The following is a 22,235-nucleotide window of genomic DNA, read 5'->3' as shown; positions in this document are numbered from 1 at the left end:
CACACAATGTGTGTTAAAATGTAACACTGGAAACACTCTAAAAAGAGATGTGTTAAAAAAACAACACACAAGATGTGTTGATGGCATTTTGACACAATGTGTGTTAAAATGTAACTTTGGATAGAATAGCACTGGGTGGAGGGCAGTTTTTATGAAAGAAAATTATAGGTATATTTTATATGGTATCCCATAAAATGCTCTCAAATAAATAAAGCAATATATTCAAATAAATAAATTAAATCTTAATTCATGAAAACTTAAAGATTAACGGTTGTTTTTTTGCAGCCAATCACATCATGCCTCTTTTTCAATGTCTTTTTCAAATGCTGCTTTCACTTGTTATTAATAACCAGATTGACTTTATTTCTGTCAGACTCTACAGATTCTCTTATTGAGAATTAACAGGTTTTGGTGTTGACGATTCATTGAATGTTTCATTTAAAGTCACCAGAATCGTGATTAGTGTCAGCTTTATTTGGGCTCTTGACTCTTTAACATTAGTTTTCTCTGATTGCTGTAAATGTGTATTTAATCTGCGCATTTGAAAAAGCAGAAATAATCATGAGAAAAATATGCTCAGATGATAATATTATCATCATGAACATGTAAAATTGTTCATCTGAAGCTCAGAAAGAGATTAATATTTGAAAGATGAGTGTAATACATAATAGATTAGCATAATGCGATTATCTTAAAATTAATTAATAAATACACAGTTTGTACAGAATCTTACAGTCTAAGGTATCAAACAGACATCAAGAATCAGCGTATGAATCTCAACAATGGTGACAAACAAAAAGCTTAATGCCGCAATGCATGCTGGGTGCCACAATAGTGCAAATCTCATCCATGACTCCCAGCATGCATTGCGGCATGAAGCTTTTCATTTGTCACCATTGTTGAGATTCATATGCTCATTCTTGAGATCTGTGTTTGACTAGTTTCTGCTACAGATTAAAATTTTCAGAAAACATTTATTTTATTATTCTGCACTGCTGGACAGCATGATGTCGTGTCACAGGATAATTATAACTAACAGCACATAAATAAATTAAATGTGCACCATCCATTTACTCATAAACTTGATCAGATCAGCACTTGTTGATTATCATCAAGAAACATCTGATCATATTTTCACTCGCCATAACAAATGTATTTGATTAAAATACAGTTAAAGCAGCCAGAGAAAAACTAAAAGAAGAGTCAAGAGCTCAAATAAAGGAGCCATTAATCACGATTCTGGTGACTTCAAATAAAACATTCAATGAAACATCAACATCTAAACCTCTGTTAATTCTCAATAAGAGCTTGTCTATGTAGATTCATGATGTCTAAAACATCCAGCTAATAAAATGTCCAAACAAACTCTTTATTAAACGTCACTGGACTCCATAAACACAAGTTAACAATACGTTTCAGTTTTCATCCAAACACTCAGTTGTAAAAACACAGGAAGTAACTCTGGCAAATACACACCGACTACAGTCACATGTGACACATATCTGACACAAGTTGTGTAACTATAACACATTAGTGTGTAAAAGGTTTCAACACACTTCTGTGTAAGAGGAATAACACATTAGTTGTGTTAAAGGTAACACAAAATGTGTAGTCCTTATAAACACAGAGATGTGTTAAGAATCGACACAGGTTGTGTGTTAAATTTGACACAACATGTGTTGTCCCTGAGCACACTCACTACATGTGTTAAAACTGACACAATATGTGTTAAAATCTACACAACATGTGTTAAAATCTACACAACATGTGTTGTCCCTGAGCACACACACTACATGTGTTAAAATCTACACAACATGTGTAATTTTTAACACATCTCTTTCTACAGGTTGTGTTGTTTTCAACTCATCATTTTGAGCGCCGACACTCACCGTCACTGTGAATGGTATGCAGTGTTTGCTATGTTCTCAGACAAACAGGCCAGTGGAAATACAAGTTATTTATATACAATATTTTGTCAGTTGCTTCATTTTAATAAAATTCAAAGTGCAAACTCGGTTACCCTTTATTTCTTTATGAACTTTTGTCAAAAGCAGCATTATCAATTAGGGGTTGAAGCGTGAATAACTGAATAATGTCCAGTACAGTGAGTCTGTCCAGTCATTGAGCTTGAAACATTGTGTTGTACTTTGTGTGCACATGCATTCTGTACTCGACTATTAATGATTAAACGGTTAATATTTTTGCATCTGGCCCTTTCGCTTTATTTTTTAAAATGACACAATTTGTGTGTTAAAATGACTTACACATTTATTGTGTTAAATTTGACACAACATGTGTTGTCCCTGAGCACACTCACTACATGTGTTAAAACTGACACAACATGTGTCATTTTTAACACATCTCTTTTTAGAGTGAGGATTTGCACCTGCCCACACTGCCAAAAGAACCAAAACCTGGTTCAATGACCATGGGATTACTGTGTAATTACTGTGTGATTTCATGTAATATTCTAATTTTCTGAGATTTTGATTTTGTGGTTTTCATAAACTGTAAGCCATAATCATCAAAATTATAACAAATAAAGGTTTGAGATATCTCACTTTGCATGTAATGAGTCTATATAATATACAAGTTTCACTTTTTTAACGGAATTACTGAAATAAATCAACTTTTTGATGATATTCTAATTTTATGACCAGCACCTGTATATATATATATATATATATGGGTGGGAGACATGACATGCAATTCTACCCGTCCATGATGTCATAACCTACTAAAAATGGGTATTTGTTAAAAATATATATCTTCATGTTGTTCCTCTGACAAGATATTATTACAGCATACCATAGCTGTAGTTGGTGTATAAAGACCTCTACTTCAAATTTTTATCTAAACATCAAAATTGTCATGTGGTGTGACTGTCCGGGATATATGTGACCTTACTAATATGACAATATATATCAGCAAAGTATAAATAATTGATTGATTTACAGTTTAAGTAACAGAATTAGGCCATTTCAACAGACTAGGGATGTTAACCGATGACCGTTTGACCGATGGTTGACCGTATCAACGTTGACCGGTCAAAGTTGTCGGTAGTCGGTAAAAAATAAAATAAAAAGTGATCTCTAAATTAGGCTATTATAGACAGTGGACTTTACTCTACTACAGTTAGCCATCTCATTCCAAGATGTTTTTGTGTGAAGTGAACAAATCCCTCACACTCAATTTTTCATAACTCACCTGTTTGTATTTAATAAACCAATAAAAACATTTGGCGCGAGGTCACAGCGTTTGGGTTCGCGCGCTCACAGGGTTTGCGAAAAGTAAAGGCTACAGGCTAAAACACTCGAGGTTAGAGCCAGGGCAGACGACAGGATGAAGCGTGTAAAGAAGTGTGTGGGACCATTTCACCAAAAAGAATGACACAGATGTAAGTTGCAACTTGTGTGATACAGTGCTTAAATACAGTAGTAACACATCAACTATGATCACCTTAAAACGCGACACCCGCAAGCCTCTTCGGGTGAGAAAGGTAGCCAAAGCGGGAGGCAGAGCGGCAGAGAGATGCGACAGAGTTGCGAAATTGCAGGCACGATATTGTACAATATTGGGAAAATATTAGATATTGGGAAAAAATTAGCCTACATTTCGATAGTTTTTTCCCAACGATATATATTGCGAGTCATGATCAATCCAGGCTAAAGTCAATAATTACCATTCCATGATATTAATAATTTCACTAATAAGCAAGCTTCATTACAAGTGACAAAAAGGTCACTTAATATTTTATTCCAAAATTAGAACATATTTCTGTCAGAATTCGGTGAACGTTCTACGCAGTCCAACGTGGCGGCGCTCTTAACAGATGTTTGTTTGTTCATTCCTCAAAATAAGTACAAAAAAATCTTATTCTCTCTCTCTCTCTCTCTCTCTCTCTCTCTCTCTCTCTCTCTCTGTTTTCGGTGCTGGTGCAGTGACGCATTCATGTAAACGGCACCTAAAAGCTGTCACAAAGAACCAGCAAAAGTAATGATTATGAATATGTAAAATATTGCGATGAGACATTTTAATTATCTATTAATAAACAAGTGTTTTCTGTGTCGGCTGCAAAGATGAAATCTGACTCGCGATCTTCGCAGTAGTGAACGCGCCGGAGAGAAATACACATTTCACGGATTAAATCGTTTTATTTTGTTTTGAATGGTTCTGTTTAAAAGTAGAGATTTCTGTAGATAATAGATATATTTCTATTTTTTTTAGGTGTGTGAGACGAGTAAGCTACTTTATACGTTGAGTTTCGGTTTATGGATGATAGCTTAAAGGACAAGTTCGGTATTTTACACTTAAAGCCCTGTTTACAGATCGTTTCTGATGAAATAGAACGGTTAAGATTAAACTTTTGACAGATGCTGCTGTCGCGAGAATTTTAGGTTTATTTCGCTTCCCACCCCCCCTCAAGAATGGTAGTCTATGTGCACTGGAACAATCCTTCCTAAAACGCATTAAACTTTCATTTAAAAAGAGATGAAACTCACCGAGTGGTCAGGGGTGTTCACTGATATGCTCATACAAAAATCGCTGCAAAAGATGCTTTCAAACAGGTGTTTTACCATTCGTTGTAAAACTGTGGATCTATTTTTCCAAACGTCTCACACCCGTAGATTCTTCCGTTGAGAGCTTGAATAATAGACACTCCAGCCCAGTTGGTGGCGATAATGCACATTTGCCAATTGCAAGCAAACCACTGGCATTTCACTGAATACACAGAAGAAGCAGAAGAAGAATCGGCGGAGTAATACCGTACCTCACACAGCTCTTTCAATACAAGTCAATGGAGTTGGACAAAAACTATGATAAAACCTGTTGGAAAGCATCTTTTGCAGCGATTTTTGTATGAGCATATCAGTGAACACCCCTGACCACTCGGTGAGTTTCATCTCTTTTTAAATGAAAGTTTAATGCGTTTTAGGAAGGATTGTTCCAGGGCACATAGACTACCATTCTTGAGGGGGGAGGGGAAAGCGAAATAAACCTAAAATTCTCGCGACAGCAGCATCTGTCAAAAGTTTAATCATAACCGTTCTATTTCATCAGAAACGATCTGTAAACAGGGCTTTATGTGTAAAATACCGAACTTGTCCTTTAATGTTAGCTCCAGTTCAGGCGCTGGCGCCTCCGTGTCGTGATATCTATCTGCTATATTTACTTTTTTTTATTAAATCGAGAAAATTGGATAATGAAACGCTGATTAAAATTAAGATACAATTAATACAAAACGAAATTCGTTTTAAAGAAAGGCTTTGTGCTTTCTGTTTGAGGTCTCTGTGAAAGTTTTAAAGCAGTCTTTTAGTGCCGCTTTGAGCGGTCGCGTCCGTAATGGAGAACTGTCACGTAAAATTGTTTTTTCCTCATAAATGCGAACACGAAAAATAAAAGACAAAAGACTTTTTAAAAAAGACAACCATCCACAACTTTATAACACTCCAGTCAACATCCTCCTTTTTGTAGACGAAATAGTCCCAAATAGCTGATTTTGACTTTCTTTTTAGTACGAAATATCATTCTCTTAATACACCATGGGTGCTGCTACTACCCTTCACATCGCATGTTCCGGCGATGTGACTATTGCTCATGCGCACAGCCCTATATTTTAAACTAATCGGTTAACCGGTTTCAACCGGCTAATGAGGCTCGGTGGTCGGTCAAGAAATTTTTTAGTTTTCGCCATCCCTACAACAGACACAGAAAGTGTTGATGTCTGTGTATGATTTTAAAGCAAGTTCTGGCCAAATACATTTTGTCCGTAAAATGGGCGTCATATGGTGTGACACTGCAATCTATATTTTGAACGGGCAATAATTTGGACATCATTATGATGAAGAGGTCCACACTCAACCAGGAAGTTGCAGTGTCATCTCTGGAGTGGTTTGCAAGGTCAAGAGTTGAGTTCTGGCTTTTTCATTTTTAATTAAAAAGCTCTGTGTCTGATATGGTCACTAGTGGTCAATGTTTTGTGTCTTATGATGTGACATTATTTACATAAAAATGAAACACTTTTATATAAATTTTACTTATTAATTCTTAAAAATCTAAATGTGGCAATTTACATGCCAAGTATAAGCTAGCTGTTTTTAATTAACCAAGAGATTAGCTTAACTGAACAAAACGTCATAAGGTGTGACACTGTATCATATGGTGTGACTGTTTTTCTAAGTCACACCATATGATATATTTGTCACACAATATTACATACACCTTTTTTAATGATAAATAAATAACTATTCAAAACATATTCAATGATAATAGTGAATGTTTAATAGTGAACATTAAATTACCTATACAATTAATGTATTTCTTTTCGATTTTATACTTAATTTAATGTTCTTGAAGTGAGATGGTGTTTGATTTACTCATTTATGAGTTTCTTATAATTTTAAAAGTTTTAAAACAATGTTAGTATGTTTTTTGATTAATGTTAACTGAATTGAATTAATTGAATGTTGAATGCAAATAAAATACAGTTTTTTGCATTGACAAATTGTGGAGTGGTGCAGTTCATCATATAGCGTGACACTATATAATTTGGTGTGACATTCAGAATTGTGCCAGTAAAAATACTTTCTTAATTATAAATCATAAAAAAGTCAACGGAACACAAGAGAAATAGTATCAGCAAGAGTCACAAGCATTTTCATAGATTTATAACCGGGTTTAACATAATTAATCTAAAATATCTGGAAAGGCTGAGAAGAGATGACTTACTTTGCATGATGGTTTAGAAAAACAATACAAAATCTAATGAATCTGCACAAAAGAAATGTTAAATCTTAAGATAGTAATGAAAACAATTTATGTTGAAGTTAGTTACTTAGGGAGAGTATATCCATAGGTTAAATTGGGCCGGAGCGCACCGGAGCGCAGCTCCGCCTCCTCGGGTCCACAACACACCATGCCGGAGCTCAGCTCCGTCTCCTTCAGCACCAAATATTGTTATTCCACTTGAATTATTTTTCATCTCCTGGTAAATACATGGCATATGAGACTGAATAATTAGCAAGACTACACAGAGACACCCAGGCTACATGGAATTATCAGACGTCATAATGCGCGTTCTCTGGTTCAGCACCCCGCCCACCAGCGACGTTACCATGGAAACCCGCGAACGGCTAGCAAAATCAGTCTTTTAAATTCAACCGCCCGATGGGCTCATTGTGCGGTCTAATTCTTTATCGAGCATACGTGAGTATTTGGTTTAATTTACCTCAGATAAATAAGATATGTAATTATTCAAACACAACCTACAACTTACTTTTTTGTGACTAATGTAGCCTCGCTCGCACTGTTTTTCATTTGATTTGTCTGCTAAGGCCCATAGCTGCCAACTTTCACGCTCTCACGTGACGCCACCAAGCGTGCCGCACAAGCCCTGAAAAGTGAAGCCAAAACGTCTCGATCGCCCCCCGGTGACTGGTCCTAGTATAGGTCATAAGCCCCGCCTCCCCATGTTATTCAACGGGACGCGAGACCAACTAAACAATTAAATTACACTTCAAATATCTTTTTTCCAAAGGTGGTTTCTTTCATTTGCTGTCGTTTTTATCACGCTGATGTAAGTTCAAGTGTCTGTTTCCAAAATAAGTTGGTTTTTAGCTAGTTACGTGATGCGGTGGTGTAACGTCATGATTGACAGCTGTGATTGACAGGTTCTCCGAGCGAAGTAGTCACTGAAGCACCAACGGACATTTTTTTCGGGATCTTCGGAGGACTGAGGAGATTGTATTTGCTTTATTTTAACAAGCCTCTTGTCGTACTGCAATCAATTTTTAAAAAAGTGTGCAGAATCCACTCTCCCTGAGTGCATTCTGCGAGAGTGAGGGCGGAGCGTTGATCTCGCGGCTTTACTTCCTGCTCACGACTGCGCAGGTCTGGTCCCGAAATCGCTACTGCGCAGACTCAAGTTCCAATATGTCAGCTCCATATCGGGACGCTGGCGGCTTCAGTTCTCACCAATGGAAGAGAGCGAAGGGGCGTCGTCCATATTTTTTTACAGTCTATGGACGCCACACATCAATTTTCTCACGCACAGTAACATCGCAAAGCAAAGAGGACACGGAGACCGACAGACAAGACAGAGCAGGATACTTATGTTATAAAAAATAATCTCATCTCTCAGATTCTGTCAATTTTATTTCGAAATTCAAGCAATAAATACCGTTTTGGCGCTTGTAAATGTGACGTGACAGATAACTGTTAGCATCACGTGAACGGATGATCTCTAGCTAATGAACAATGTTAAATACAGTTGTCGTTGTTATAATAAAAAAAAACGCATTATATGTCTGGGCTGATTAGGTGAGGTTTTTTTTTGTCTTGAGAAAAATGAATACCTATCTATCTTGTGTTGTCTATCTATTATTTATCCAAATGAGTCAATATTGAATCAAATCACAAGCACTGAACTGAATTGAAATCATAAAATTTGTGTCAAGCAATAAAAAAGTAGCTTATCAGAAATTGTACCATGTAAACAATATAAATTGTTGTTACTAAACCTAATACAATTCTGCTTAGTTACTAAAATGTTCAGATTTTTTTTTTACACCAATTTGATATTTAAAAATAAAATATTTAAAAAGTATATAATTATCTAACATCTGACTAATATAACATAAACTGCCAAAGAAATTGGCCCTGATTCTCTTAAATCAACATCATTTTCTTGTTTAAAAAGATGTTTACATACACTGATAGACCTTACCAGGTTTTTTTTTACAGTAAAATACTGGCAACACTGTTAATTGTACAGTTCTTTACTGTAATCCAGGGACGTCACTAGGATTGGAAGACAGGGGGGGCTTAGCCCCCAGGGTACACTCTAGCCTGACTACAGTTTTCCATAGCAAACCAAAATATCTCCTTTCCTTTACCTCAAGAAAACGTAGCTAAAGGTAAGCAGGTAATTAAAAACAACTTACAATTTCACTCTGTATCACGACACTTACCAATCTTCCTTTCACCATTACTGTGCGTTCACACCAAACGCGAATAGCGCGTCAAATTCGCGTCTACCGCGTCTAGTTGGACGCTTGAACATTTTGAATCCATTCGCGCGTCCAGAGCTAAATTGACGCGTGTAAAAAGCAAAAGTTTGAAGCGAAATTGACGCGCCGCAGGACCTCCAGACGCGCGTAAATGCGTCTTTGTAAATCAAAGTCTGGTGCATAGCGAGTTCAACTTCAGACTAGAGTAACGACGAGACGAGATGAATCCTCCAGTTACTTGCAGCGCTCTGGTCTGCAACGCTCTGAAAGCTGCCACAGTTCACACCAATGCAACGAGATGGTGCGGTGGATCATCTTGATAGCACAACGACTCTTTGTACTTCAGTCCAACTTCAGACTTTTCGGCTATTTTTTGTAGCAGATGAGGATACGGTTATTGATAAATTGAATTGTTATTGTTGTTCTTATTATCATTTAGGGGGGCTTAGGAACATTTTGGGGTAGCTTCAGCCCCCCTAAAATAGGCCTAACGACGTCCCTGCTGTAATCTACAGTATGTTACTGTAAAAATCCACTAAATTAAAACTCAAGTTAACTAATTTCACTTGCAGAAACCGACTGCCTAACTAAAATTTATAATGCATAAATAATGTGATCAAAGTATTACTGTGAACTTTTTTCATTTGAAACCACTAAAAAACTATTGAACAAAAAAGATTTCCACTGGACCAGCAAATACACAGTCACCGCCTGTTAAATAAAGCAACACGCAGCATATCATCAATGTTTGTAGATCTTCTCCTGGACTGAAGCACAGGCTCTACTCTTCAGCACAATGGTGACCCAAAAAAACTAAATTTTACAGTAAACTACTGGCAACAGTGTTGCCAGTATAAACCTGTTTTATAACTTACAGTTTATTACTGTTAAAATACATTTTGTGGGTGTGTCTTTTGATCTTACACTGTTAACCCTTTCAACCCCACAGGAAAATCCACATTACAAAGAGTAAAAAGTAACATTGACGCAGTGTTGCCGTGAGATAATTAAGTGAATATGTTGAATAATAAGTGAATAAGTGAAATAAGTGATTGTTGAGCATTAGTGATGAACACCTGCTGTTAACAAGCAGGATCACTGAAGGAAAGAGGATCACACAAACAGAAAATAGAGAAACAGAATAACTACAACTGACTTCCAGCCATTACACATTATTACACTTATTATTAACAGCATGACTTTTATTTCTGTCATACATCTACAGAAATTGTTATTGATATGTTTAATTGAAAATGTTTGGTTTGTAGTTATACCATGATGGAGATCAGTGTTTGCTTTAGTTGGGATGCTGACCCTTGACTTTTTAACATTAGTTTTTCACTGGCTGACTGAGTTTTTCGTGCACACACACGATTTGTGAATGATTGCGGTTATATTGATTATGATGAAAAAAAATCATCATATAGCCTGTTCATTCACTAAATGTCTCAGTTTTTAATCCTCTATCTTATATTACCACCACTGTGAAACTACAGTAAGAAGTTACGATGATGATTTTTGAACATATAATGCACAGCCTAAAAAAGAAACAGAGCTACAATGTCTTGTAGAAACACAGAGATATCAAAAATCTGTCTCTCATCAATGGTGGCAATAATTTATTTTTATTTATTCATTCATGCAGGAGTGCATGCTTGGAGTTTTATACTATCCTGGAACCCAGCATGCATTACGACATGAAAGTTTTTATTGTCACCATTGTTGAGATTCATGTGCTGATTGTTGATGTCTGTTTGTGTCTAAGACAAGCAGGAGATCAAAATGTTTTAAAGCACTATTAAAATATTATTTCAATATAGTTCAGAATAACTCATTACAGAAACATTTTATTTCACGTTATAGATTAACAGATATGATTAATATGAAATACAAATAAATCCAAAGCTTTTACACTGGTTAAGATCAGTGAATCAGACATGTCCAGGATGATTATGTAATCAACACAACAGTCATAAACACCTGATCATCTTTCTCTTGATTATTTCTTGGCATAACAAATGTGTTTTATAAACTCATAGTTAAAGCAGTCAGAGACAAACTGATATAATAAAGTCAATGGTTCAAGAGCCCAACTAAAACAAATACTGATCTCCATCATGGTGATAATAAATTTATTATTTTCAATAAAACATCAACAACTAAATATCTGTTAATTCTCAACAATAACTTTTGTACGAAAGAAATCATGTTAAACTGGTTTGTAATCTGGTTTCACACTCAGTGTGGCTTGAAGTCAGTTGTAGTTCTTGTGTTTCTCTTTTTTCTGTTCTTGTTTCTCTGTCCTTCAGTGATTCTGCTTATCAGGTGTTCATCAGTGTCTCAATTCACTCACTTCATTTCATTCACTCTGTCAAGTGGACTATATTAGTGAACTAATGTAGGGAATAGTGAATGAGGGTATAGGGTGTGATTGGGAAAACAGCCTCTGAGTGTCGATTTTGAGCACTGTTCATTTACAGTATATTCCTGTAGGCTATTTTTGTTTTCTACGGTATATTACTGTTTTAATGGAAAATGGTATGATATTGTCAGAATTTGGCCTTATTTTACAGCAAGGGTTAACAGTGTATTTGCCAACCAATATTTTCAAACATGTTCAATTTCATACGTTTTCCGAGGGTGAAATCCGTTGCCTGCTTGTTAACACTAAAGGTAAAAAATAACAAAAAATTGTAAAGTATTTATCTTTGTTTGAATAACTACTCAACCTTACACATTAATACTAGAAAAATAGCCCCTTTGGTGTAAAACACATTAAGTCATTTTATGGTGCGATTTTTAATGATGACCACCGTAAATAAGGGCTCCCCCTCCCTACAAAAGCCAATTTAACCACTGAGTATATCCCATTTTCATTTTATATAGAATAACTTTTATGTCACACCATATGACAATTTTAGGCACGAATGCAACAAATTGGTGAATAAATCCAATTTCAAATACAAAATCTTAAAGACCACATATATTGTGGGAAATGCAAGAGTCAGTACAACACAACTCAATATTTTTTATGCCTAATATTTGAAGTAAAAAATAAAAACTTTTTTCAGGCTTAATGTCTCCCACCCATATATATATATATATATATATATATGTGTGTGTGTGTGTGTGTGTGTGTGTGTTGTCAATCGATGAAAAAAATGTAACTATTAATCCAAAAACATTCTGTGATTAACTGTGATTAAAAACACTTAAATATAAACTAAACTACTTTTGTTGGTTTATATTTAGTTTATATATTTTATAATGTATTCATTTCACAGTTAATCTCCAAATTAATGTTTTTATATATTTAATATATTTCAAATACTTGTTTAATGGCATCTTTATGTGAATGAAGGTCAGTATCACTGATACTAATACAGCTATTGATGTCTGGATACAATTTTTCAAAACTATAATCAATTTTTAATGCCTGTAGGATTCAAATTTAATGCTTTTAAAGCCATTTAATTGCCTTAATTTTCGCAAAATCCATTTAATGCCTTTTAATGCCCCCTGGAAACTCCGTCTAATCTGTTAACATGGACGCCAAAATGAAAAGCTTCTGCTGCGCACACATGCCGCTCATGTAGACAGTGTGGCTTGGCCGTTGGTAAAGTGCTGTTATTATACAATATTGACAACATGATTACTATACAATTTACCTGCAAAGCATCCCCAAGTATGAGAAGGCCACGTTTTTTGGTGCGAACCGCAGAGTCACACTGTGGAACCCCTCCAAGGCAGATGTTTGATGGAGAGGGCTCAGCTTTTTCACATCACCAAGAACACGCTTGTTCATCAGCACCTTCTCCAGCTTGTAGATGGCCTTTGTTGCTAGAGGAGGACACAGAATAACCAATACATAAAATGAGTGCATAGCAGCTGAGAGTATACTACAGGATTAGCATAACTGCTATTGAATAGTGGCGTACCGGGCTTCAGCCACTTGTTTTTGTCAGTGGAAGGAGGGTGGAGGCACTTGGGGAAGAGTGGATTTTCATGGACATGCACATTCTGGATGTGGTTAAGAAGAGAGGTCCATTTTGCCACTGTTTCCTCTCCATTTGATGAACCGGATGCGGACCAGTAGAGGTGATTTTTGATGCTCTTTCGCCACATTTTGACCTTGTTGCAGTCTTTCTCCTTGGACATGGCATCCATCTTCTTGGTGAGTGCTGAGAACAGTTTAAAAATATGTAATACATTTGTTCTACACTGGGTGTTAATGTTGCACAGGATTAGCTGTGTGAAAAATAATCAAACTACATTTTCAGAATTATCCTACCTTTACATAAATGCCATACATCATAAAAGTGGTCAATGTCTGGTTTCTGTTCCCGGACAAACTTTTGAACCTGGGTGTGTCGGTCTGTCACCAGGGAAGCTACTTTGACACCAGATTTTTCGAGAAATTCCAGACTCCGGATGAGCCCTTCCTTTTCCATACGGACACTGCTTCCCACTTAATTTCTCTGTGTATCATAAACAGACATAACAATTCTTAACATAACATTACATAACATAACATAACATAACATAACATATCAACAAATACAGACTTCTAAAGTCTGAAATTTAATTAATTTCTCAGTTTCCCTGGCAAATACCTCCTACTTGTTTTTTATAATCTATTTACCTGTACGAGCTGGATATCAACAATTTTGTTTGTGCTGAGATCCATCATGGAGTATGAGCCATACTTTGCGCAATGGCCTGGACTGTCAACTCTCATGTCACCACCAAGAGATACAGTTTCGCTCTGTTTTAGTCCTTCAAGCAGGTCGCTCTGGTGTGATCGCCATTTATGCAGCACGGAAGGCAGAATGTAGTTGCGCACATGATTTCGATGTGTCATTCTGCTGATGGTTCTCACATGCATTGCATTGAGCACCTGTAAAGTAAAATCAGAAATAGCATGTACTGCATCCATGGGCGTCAGTTTGGTTTGAAATGTGCTGCGGACAGAGACGCATTTGGAAGTGCATTTTCGGAAGTGCTGGGTACAATGACGCATTCATTTTTTTTCTCTCTTTCGCGCAGGTCATGTTTTGAAAGACGATGTCCTGTAGCTTACTAATGTAAATAAATAAAAATGTATACAAAAATGTGGCGATGTCCGACTCGTTTTATAAAGAAGAAAGCCTTAAGTTTTCAAAAAGCATTAGACATATGACCCACTATTCTGCTTCATAAGTACCATGTTGACAATATGACATGACGAGGTTTAATGTACCTAAATAATGATTACCAAATTTCTCTCACATATTGCTCCTCATAACCACTGAAAACGGTAAAAAAAATCTAACCAAAAGTCAAATTATTATGGACGTAATCTGACATTAAGCGTTTCTGCTTCATTAGAGCCTATTGTAAGGAAAAAGCTTAACGTGGTTTAATGTACCTAAACAACGATCAATGATCCCAATATCTCTCTCATATTGCTCCTCAAAACCACTGAAAATTGTCAAAAAATCTAACCCAAAGTCCAATTATTATGGACGTTATCTGACATTAAAGGATTAGTTCACCCCAAAATGAAAATGTCCTAATAATTTACCCAATGCCATCCAAGATATCCATGTCTTTCTTTCCTCAGTGGGAGAGAAATTATGTTTTTTGAGGAAAACATTTCTGGATTTTTCGTCTAACAATGGACTTCATTGGTTACTAGGGCTGTGTATTGGCAAGAATCTGGCGATACGATACGTATCACGATACATGGGTCACGATTCAATATATTGCAATATATTTCAATACTGTGCATAAGGCGATATATTGGGATTTTTTTAAAGTAAAATATATTAAAAATATTTTAAAAAAGACATGATGTGCATAAAAGTCAAAGAAGTTTACTTTAGGTAAGCAATTCAGTACACAGAAAATCAAACTGCCAGTTTGGGATTGTGGTTCACAGGTTCTTAGTGAGCAAATTTTTATATGCTCAAGTAGGCCATAATAAAAGAAAATAGGTACATAGCCCCTGTCACAATACAAAACACAATGTAAACTGGACGAAAATGAATGAAAGTGGATGAAAGTGAACAAAATGAATGTGTCATATATTGAAATCAAGTTTTATGTGATAAAGGATTTTAAAAGAACTGGACGCGCGAATGAGGCGAACCGCGCCGCGCTAAACGCCTCGTGCCGCAGGACCTCCAGACGCGCGTAAACGCATCTTTGCATTGACTTAACATTGAAATCACTCGCGCCAGATGCTCTATTCGCGTTTGGTGTGAACGATGCACGCGATTACATTTAGAAATAGACAAGCTTTGTTTCCAAATGCACCAAGCAAAGATATCCTATCAATTGTATAAACTTTTAGAAAGCCAGCCAATATAATCACAATAAACACATCCAAAATGAAATATAACGCAACGTCTAATTTGTAAACAAAATGATTTACGCACTACATCCAGCATAAACTCCGGCACAATTTGCATATGTTTAAACTCTCAAGACAGAAGTCACATCCCGAACCTCACAGCAATTGGCTGCCGACTGCGTTTTTCGCTTGATATTTGTATAAAGGAACTGTCTAACTTTTTGACGCTCTCGGTCGCTCTCAACGCTTTCTCCGGTCCGCTGTCAATCCTAAAATGTCCAGTGGACACACACCGTTATAGGCGAGCCTGGCGAGGACACTAGTGGTGCGTCTCAGCATAGCTATCTAGTGGTAGGGATTTAAACAACATAAACGTGAACCACTGTCTTACAGTCTTACCATGAATATTTTTGGACGAAAAAAAATAAAATAAAATCGATATTGCGTTTTTGAAAATCGATACAGTATTGCAAAATAAAATATCGCGATACTCAAGTGTATCGATTTTTTCTTACACCCCTATTGGTTACCATTGTTTTTAAGTCCAAATCAACGCAGTTTCAAAAGTCTTTGAAGTGTTTAAACGGGCTGTACGCGATCACAGCTGAAGAGGAGGTTGTTATCTAGCGAAATGATAGGTCATTAAAAAAAAAAAAAAAAAAAAAGATAATTTATAGACTTTTTACCTTCAATAGTTCGGATTGAGCTGATCAACAAATGGACAGGGAACTACGTCATCACGTTGAAAGGCCACGCCGGCGCCGGCAATACTATTTGAACTACTATTCATATTCATCAGAATGTTATTCATATACTATTCATATTCACTGAATACTATTACTATATATATAATAGCAAACAATACTATTTGAACTATCCTCCTACGTACGGTCGCATTGTAAACAGATGACGTAGTTCCCTGTCCGTTTGGGGGTAATTTGGTCATTTTCATTTTGGGGTTGTGACGGCAAGTAATCGAGGAGACAATAGCAAGTAAAACTGGTATTTATTCAACAAGTGAACCAGACTCAGAACATGTAGGAAGAAACCGGGAACAGACACAGTCAATGCAGATGAATCTCAAGATCCTCAGGGAGAGCTCAGGGTGCGTCGGTAACGCAGGCTTGCGTGGGCAACTCAGAGTGGCACGGTCAGATGAGTGAGGTGAAATCCCGGTGAAGACACGACGTGAAGACAAACTGCATTGACGAACAATCCGAACAGAACTCAGGCTGGAGACACGAGGAGATGAGGAAGAACAGGAACTGAACGGGGAACATCCACAAACAACGATCTGACAAACACAAAGCGCACACGGTGAGTATAAGTAGCCACTGGGAATGAGGATCACCTGTCGCTGATTCTCCCGGAGAATAATCAGTGACCACGCCCACACACTCACGCACACACACACAACACGCAAGGAAGAGTCAATGAATTCATCAACCGTGACAGTACCCCTCCCCCTAGGAGCGCCTCCTGGCGCTCCCAGAACCACCTACCTGTTGATTGTAATCATCAATAAGGGATTGATCCAATATGTCCCTAGCAGGTACCCAACTTCTCTCCTCCGGACCGTAACCTTCCCAGTCCACCAAATACTGAAATCCGCGTCCCCTCCGTCTCGAGTCCAGAATACGATTTACCGAATAAGATGGTTCCCCGTCTACGAGACGCGGCGGTGGAGGAACCGGGACCGGCGGATTAATGGGAGAATAAAATACAGGCTTTAATTTAGAAACATGGAACACGGGATGAATTCTCCTGTACGCGGGATGAAGTTTGAGTCGGACTGTCACCGGACTAATGACTTTGGTGACAGGAAACGGGCTAATGAATTTAGGAGCTAACTTATTCGAAACGGAACGGAGAGGAATATTCTTGGTAGAAAGCCACACTTTGGAGCCGACGACGTATACGGGAGGTCTTGACCGGTGGCGATCGGCCTTGACCTTGGTGCGCGCCCCTACTTGGAGCAGAGTCTCACGGGCTCTGGTCCATGTACGGTGACACCTCTGGACGAAGGCGTGAGCAGAGGGGACCGCGACTTCGGATTCCAGACTAGGAAAAATTGGTGGCTGGTACCCTAAGCTACACTCAAACGGAGATAGGCCCGTAGATGACACTGGTAACGAGTTGTGTGCGTACTCCACCATAGAAAGTTGTTGGCACCAGGAGGAAGGATTCTTTGACACCACACATCGCAACATTCTCTCTAAATCTTGGTTGGCTCTCTCGGTCTGACCATTGCTCTGGGGGTGGTAACCCGAGGACAGACTGACAGTGGCCCCCAGTAATTTACAAAATTCCTGCCAAAATTTGGAGACGAATTGGGATCCCCTGTCAGAGACCACGTCCGTCGGGAGGCCATGTAACCGAAAGACGTGATCGATGACAGTCACCGCTGTTTCCTTGGCTGAAGGCAATTTGGGCAAGGGAATAAAATGAGCCGCCTTCGAGAACCGGTCCACTACGGTTAAAACAACCGTATTGCCTTGGGAGGGCGGGAGGGCGGTAACAAAATCTAGCGCAATGTGGGACCAAGGTCTTGAAGGGACAGACAGCGGTTGAAGAAGCCCATCTGGGGGCTGATTGGAAGTCTTACCAATCGCACAGACCGAGCAAGCCAAAACAAAATCCCGAATGTCGCGAGCCATAGATGGCCACCAAAATCGTTGCTTAACTAGAAATCTAGTACGGTTTACTCCTGGGTGACAGGCCACATTGGAACAATGACCCCACTGAATAACGTCGGACCGTAATCCCTCCGGCACAAACAAACGGTTCGGTGGGCACCGTGACGGAGGCGTTACCCCTTCTAAGGCCGTCTTGACCTTCGATTCGACCTCCCATCGGAGTGTGGAGATGAATAGAGTCTCCGGTAAAATGCACTCGGGAGTGGACGGGCGTTCGGATGGATCAAAAATACGAGATAAAGAATCGGGTTTGATGTTTTTAGAACCCGGGCGGTACGAAAGAGAAAAATCAAAACGACCGAAAAAAAGAGCCCACCGAGCCTGCCTGGAGTTGAGTCTTTTGGCAGATCGAATGTATTCTAAGTTCTTGTGATCAGTCCAGACGATAAAAGGTACCCCCGACCCTTCTAACCAATGTCGCCATTCTTCCAATGCTAACTTGACTGCCAACAACTCCCTGTTACCAATGTCATAGTTACGTTCGGTAGGCGATAAACGATGAGAAAAAAACGCGCAAGGATGCATCTTGTCGTCTGAAGAAGAGCGCTGAGAAAGCACTGCACCTACCCCCACCTCTGACGCTTCGACCTCCACCACGAACTGACGTGACAGATCAGGGGTCGTAAGAATAGGAGCCGAAACGAAGCGGCTTTTCAGGTTGGCGAATACAGTTTCGGCTGTTTCGGACCACCTGAACGTCGTTCTGGGGGAGGTCAAGGCAGTCAGAGGTGCGGCTAGTTGGCTGTAATTACGAATGAAACGTCGGTAAAAATTGGCGAACCCCAGAAACCTCTGTAGGGCCTTACGGGAATCTGGACTTGGCCAATCCACCACAGCCTTAACCTTGTCAGGATCCATCCGCACTCCCTCAGACGAAATGACGTAACCTAGGAAAGGGACAGACTGTGCATGAAAAGCGCATTTCTCCGCCTTGACAAAAAGCCCATTCTCTAGCAACCTCTGAAGCACTCGTCTGACGTGCTGAACGTGTTCCTGGAGAGACGAAGAAAAAATCAATATGTCATCCAGGTAGAAATAAATGAACTGATCGACCATGTCTCTCAGCACGTCATTGACGAGTGCCTGGAAGACCGCTGGGCTATTGGAGAGCCCGAAAGGCATAACCAAATATTCAAAGTGCCCCCTGGGGGTATTAAAAGCGGTCTTCCATTCATCCCCCTTCCTGATGCGGACCAAATGATAAGCATTACGTAAGTCCAGTTTTGTAAAGACCGACGCTCCCTGCAACCTCTCGAAGGCTGAAGACATCAACGGCAAAGGGTAAGTATTCTTTACCGTGATGTTATTCAGCCCTCGGTAATCAATGCAAGGTCGCAGAGAACCGTCCTTCTTCCCCACAAAAAAGAACCCCGCCCCCGCTGGAGAAGAGGAAGGTCGGATGAATTTGGATGCCAGAGAATCAGAAATATATTTCTCCATGGCCTCCCTCTCGGGAACAGAAAGAGAGTAAAGCTTGCCCTTGGGCGGAGACGTACCTGGCAGTAGATCTATAGCACAGTCATAGGGACGATGCGGGGGAAGAGAAGCAGCTCTGGACTTACTGAACACTTCCTTCAGGTCGAGGTACTCAACGGGCACGTTTGACAAATTCACCGACTCCTCCTGCAAGACAGAACAAGACAGAGACGAACCAGCAGACACTAAACAAGACGCATAACACTCAGTGCTCCAGGCCGAAACAGAGTTATGTCCCCAGTCCACCCTGGGATTATGCTGCACCAGCCAGGGGTGACCGAGAACAATGGGAACCTGAGGTGAGTCCATGAAGAGAAATGATAGTGCTTCAGAATGATTGCCGGATGTGATGAGTGTTAACTGACAGGTGGTGTGCGATACTGTGGGTAATTGTTGACCATTGAGAGCGTTGACGGAGATCTTGTTAGTGAGTGGTATGGTGGGTATCTGAAGTCTGTGTGCAAGGGACCAGTCCATAAAATTACCTTCAGCTCCGGAGTCGATGAGTGTTTGACATTGATGAGTTTGAGTTGCCCACTGCAATCTCACCGGAAGGAGAGTGGAAGAGGTTTTCAGAGTGGAGACCCCGCCCGACAGAATCCTCTTCTCTACTGCCGGGCTCGCTCTTTTACCGGGCAGTTATTGAGGAAGTGCCCAGAGCCCCCACAGTACAAACATAAACCTCGGGATCTCCTTCTCTCCCTCTCCTCCCGGGAGAGCCGAGCTCGACCCACCTGCATGGGCTCGTGATCGTCGACAGGGCTGACCGCATCACGACCGCTGGGCTGAGGGGGTCCCAAAACTCTATGAACCGGAGTTGTACGGGTGCGTTGCTCCAAGCGATTCAGACGAGCGTCCACTCGTAATGCCAGATCAATCAATTCGTTGAGACTCGTGGGTAGCTCCAGGGCGTAGATTTCACGTTGGATGCGGTCAGCCAGCCCATGCAGGAAGACGTCCCACTGCGCCTCCTCGTTCCAGCGGCACTCTGCAGCGAGGGTGCGGAACTCGATGGAATAGTCAGCTACTGGTCTTTCTCCCTGGACGATGTCCGTGAGCTGACGAGCCGCTTCTCTCCCGGCGACTGCACGGTCGAATACCCTCTTCATCTCTTCTGAGAGTGCCGCGAACGAGGAACAGCATGGTCGTTGGTTCTCCCACACCGCCGTCCCCCACAGAGCTGCACGCCGTTACAGCAAGGTGAGCACGAAGGCCACTTTCGAATCCTCTGTGCAGAATGTTTGAGGCTGAAGGGCAAAAAACATAGAGCATTTGGTCAAGAAAGCTCTACAATAGTTTGGCTCACCCGAATATCTCTCAGGCGTTGGTAAACGGGGCTCTGATGGACGATTCGGTGTGGGAGGAGTGGGGGGAACCGGCGGTGGGGTTGGCGCAGCGGGCGTCGCAAGTTGTTGTATTTGCTGGGTGAGCCCTGACACCTGCGTTACCAACGCTTGCACCGCTCGGCCGGTCGCGGCGAGATGTTCCTCCTGCCGTTCCATACGAGCTGAACTGTGAGCGAAATAATCCGGGGTTGCTTGCTGCCTCCATCTTGGTCAGATCGTTCTGTGACGGCAAGTAATCGAGGAGACAATAGCAAGTAAAACTGGTATTTATTCAACAAGTGAACCAGACTCAGAACATGTAGGAAGAAACCGGGAACAGACACAGTCAATGCAGATGAATCTCAAGATCCTCAGGGAGAGCTCAGGGTGCGTCGGTAACGCAGGCTTGCGTGGGCAACTCAGAGTGGCACGGTCAGATGAGTGAGGTGAAATCCCAGTGAAGACACGACGTGAAGACAAACTGCATTGACGAACAATCCGAACAGAACTCAGGCTGGAGACACGAGGAGATGAGGAAGAACAGGAACTGAACGGGGAACATCCACAAACAACGATCTGACAAACACAAAGCGCACACGGTGAGTATAAGTAGCCACTGGGAATGAGGATCACCTGTCGCTGATTCTCCCGGAGAATAATCAGTGACCACGCCCACACACTCACGCACACACACACAACACGCAAGGAAGAGTCAATGAATTCATCAACCGTGACAGGGGTGAACTAATCCTTTAAGCGTTTCTGCTTCACATTTTTAGCAGGACAGCGGAGCGGCTGTGGGTTGACTCCCCACGGTTCTCATGGGCTTTATAAGTCCTAGCGTGAAAAAGCTTTACGTGGTTTAATGTACCTAAACAACGATCACCAAATTACTCTCATATTGCTCCTCATAACCACTGAAAACTGTCAAAAAAATCTAACCCAAAGTCCAATTATTAGTAGTACAAAATGACTCATGACGAAATCTGAAGTCCCCACCAAAATCAACGCCTATGACTACATCCCACTGTAGCACTATGTGATGCACTGGCCTTATAAACTTTTTAAAAATAAATGTCATTATTTTTACAAACCTTGTTAGTCTGGATGAAAGAAGAGCCAGTGAAGTAGACAGCGGCTGATAGGTGCAGATTCCCTGCTGGAGAGCTGCCTAGAAGTGGTTGACTCTTCCACTCTGGTGTATGAACAACTCTGGTGGAGGCACTTTTGGGTCACAGAAAGGAATGTTCCTTTTACAAATTTGATCACCTTGCAGACTCTTGAGCAGGTGGGGCAGATTTTAAAAAGCTCAAGCAGGCACTCCTCATATATCAAGTATTTCACCATGTCCTGTGGTGGCTTGGTTGGTGCTTTATCCACAAAAAAAGACTTGTTA

General features: G+C 40.1%; 1 protein-coding gene across 4 annotated transcripts in view; it reads right to left on the bottom strand.

The window, feature by feature from the left end:
* LOC307163662 (uncharacterized protein) overlaps positions 1-22,030 on the bottom strand; it is a 38,673-nt gene extending 16,643 nt beyond the window's left edge. For all 4 annotated transcript variants that reach the window (XR_013822123.1, XM_079879804.1, XM_079879803.1 and 1 more), the window contains exons 1-5: positions 21,934-22,030; positions 13,651-13,905; positions 13,300-13,486; positions 12,947-13,189; positions 12,677-12,848 (exon numbers count right to left, since the gene is read on the bottom strand). Coding sequence is in view for 3 of the 4 variants with exons in the window: in XM_079879804.1 (XP_079735930.1) it covers positions 12,677-12,848; positions 12,947-13,189; positions 13,300-13,459 (575 nt within the window). In the remaining variant the exon portion in view is untranslated. The remainder of the gene's footprint in view (positions 1-12,676; positions 12,849-12,946; positions 13,190-13,299; positions 13,487-13,650; positions 13,906-21,933) is intronic.
* Positions 22,031-22,235: the final 205 nt, after the last annotated feature.

The sequence above is a fragment of the Squalius cephalus genome, assembly GCF_949319135.1.
Source record: "Squalius cephalus genome assembly, chromosome: 1".
In the NCBI taxonomy this organism is placed as follows: domain Eukaryota; kingdom Metazoa; phylum Chordata; class Actinopteri; order Cypriniformes; family Leuciscidae; genus Squalius; species Squalius cephalus.
Note: the sequence above shows the minus strand (reverse complement) of the source record. Positions and strands in the feature narration are given on the sequence as shown.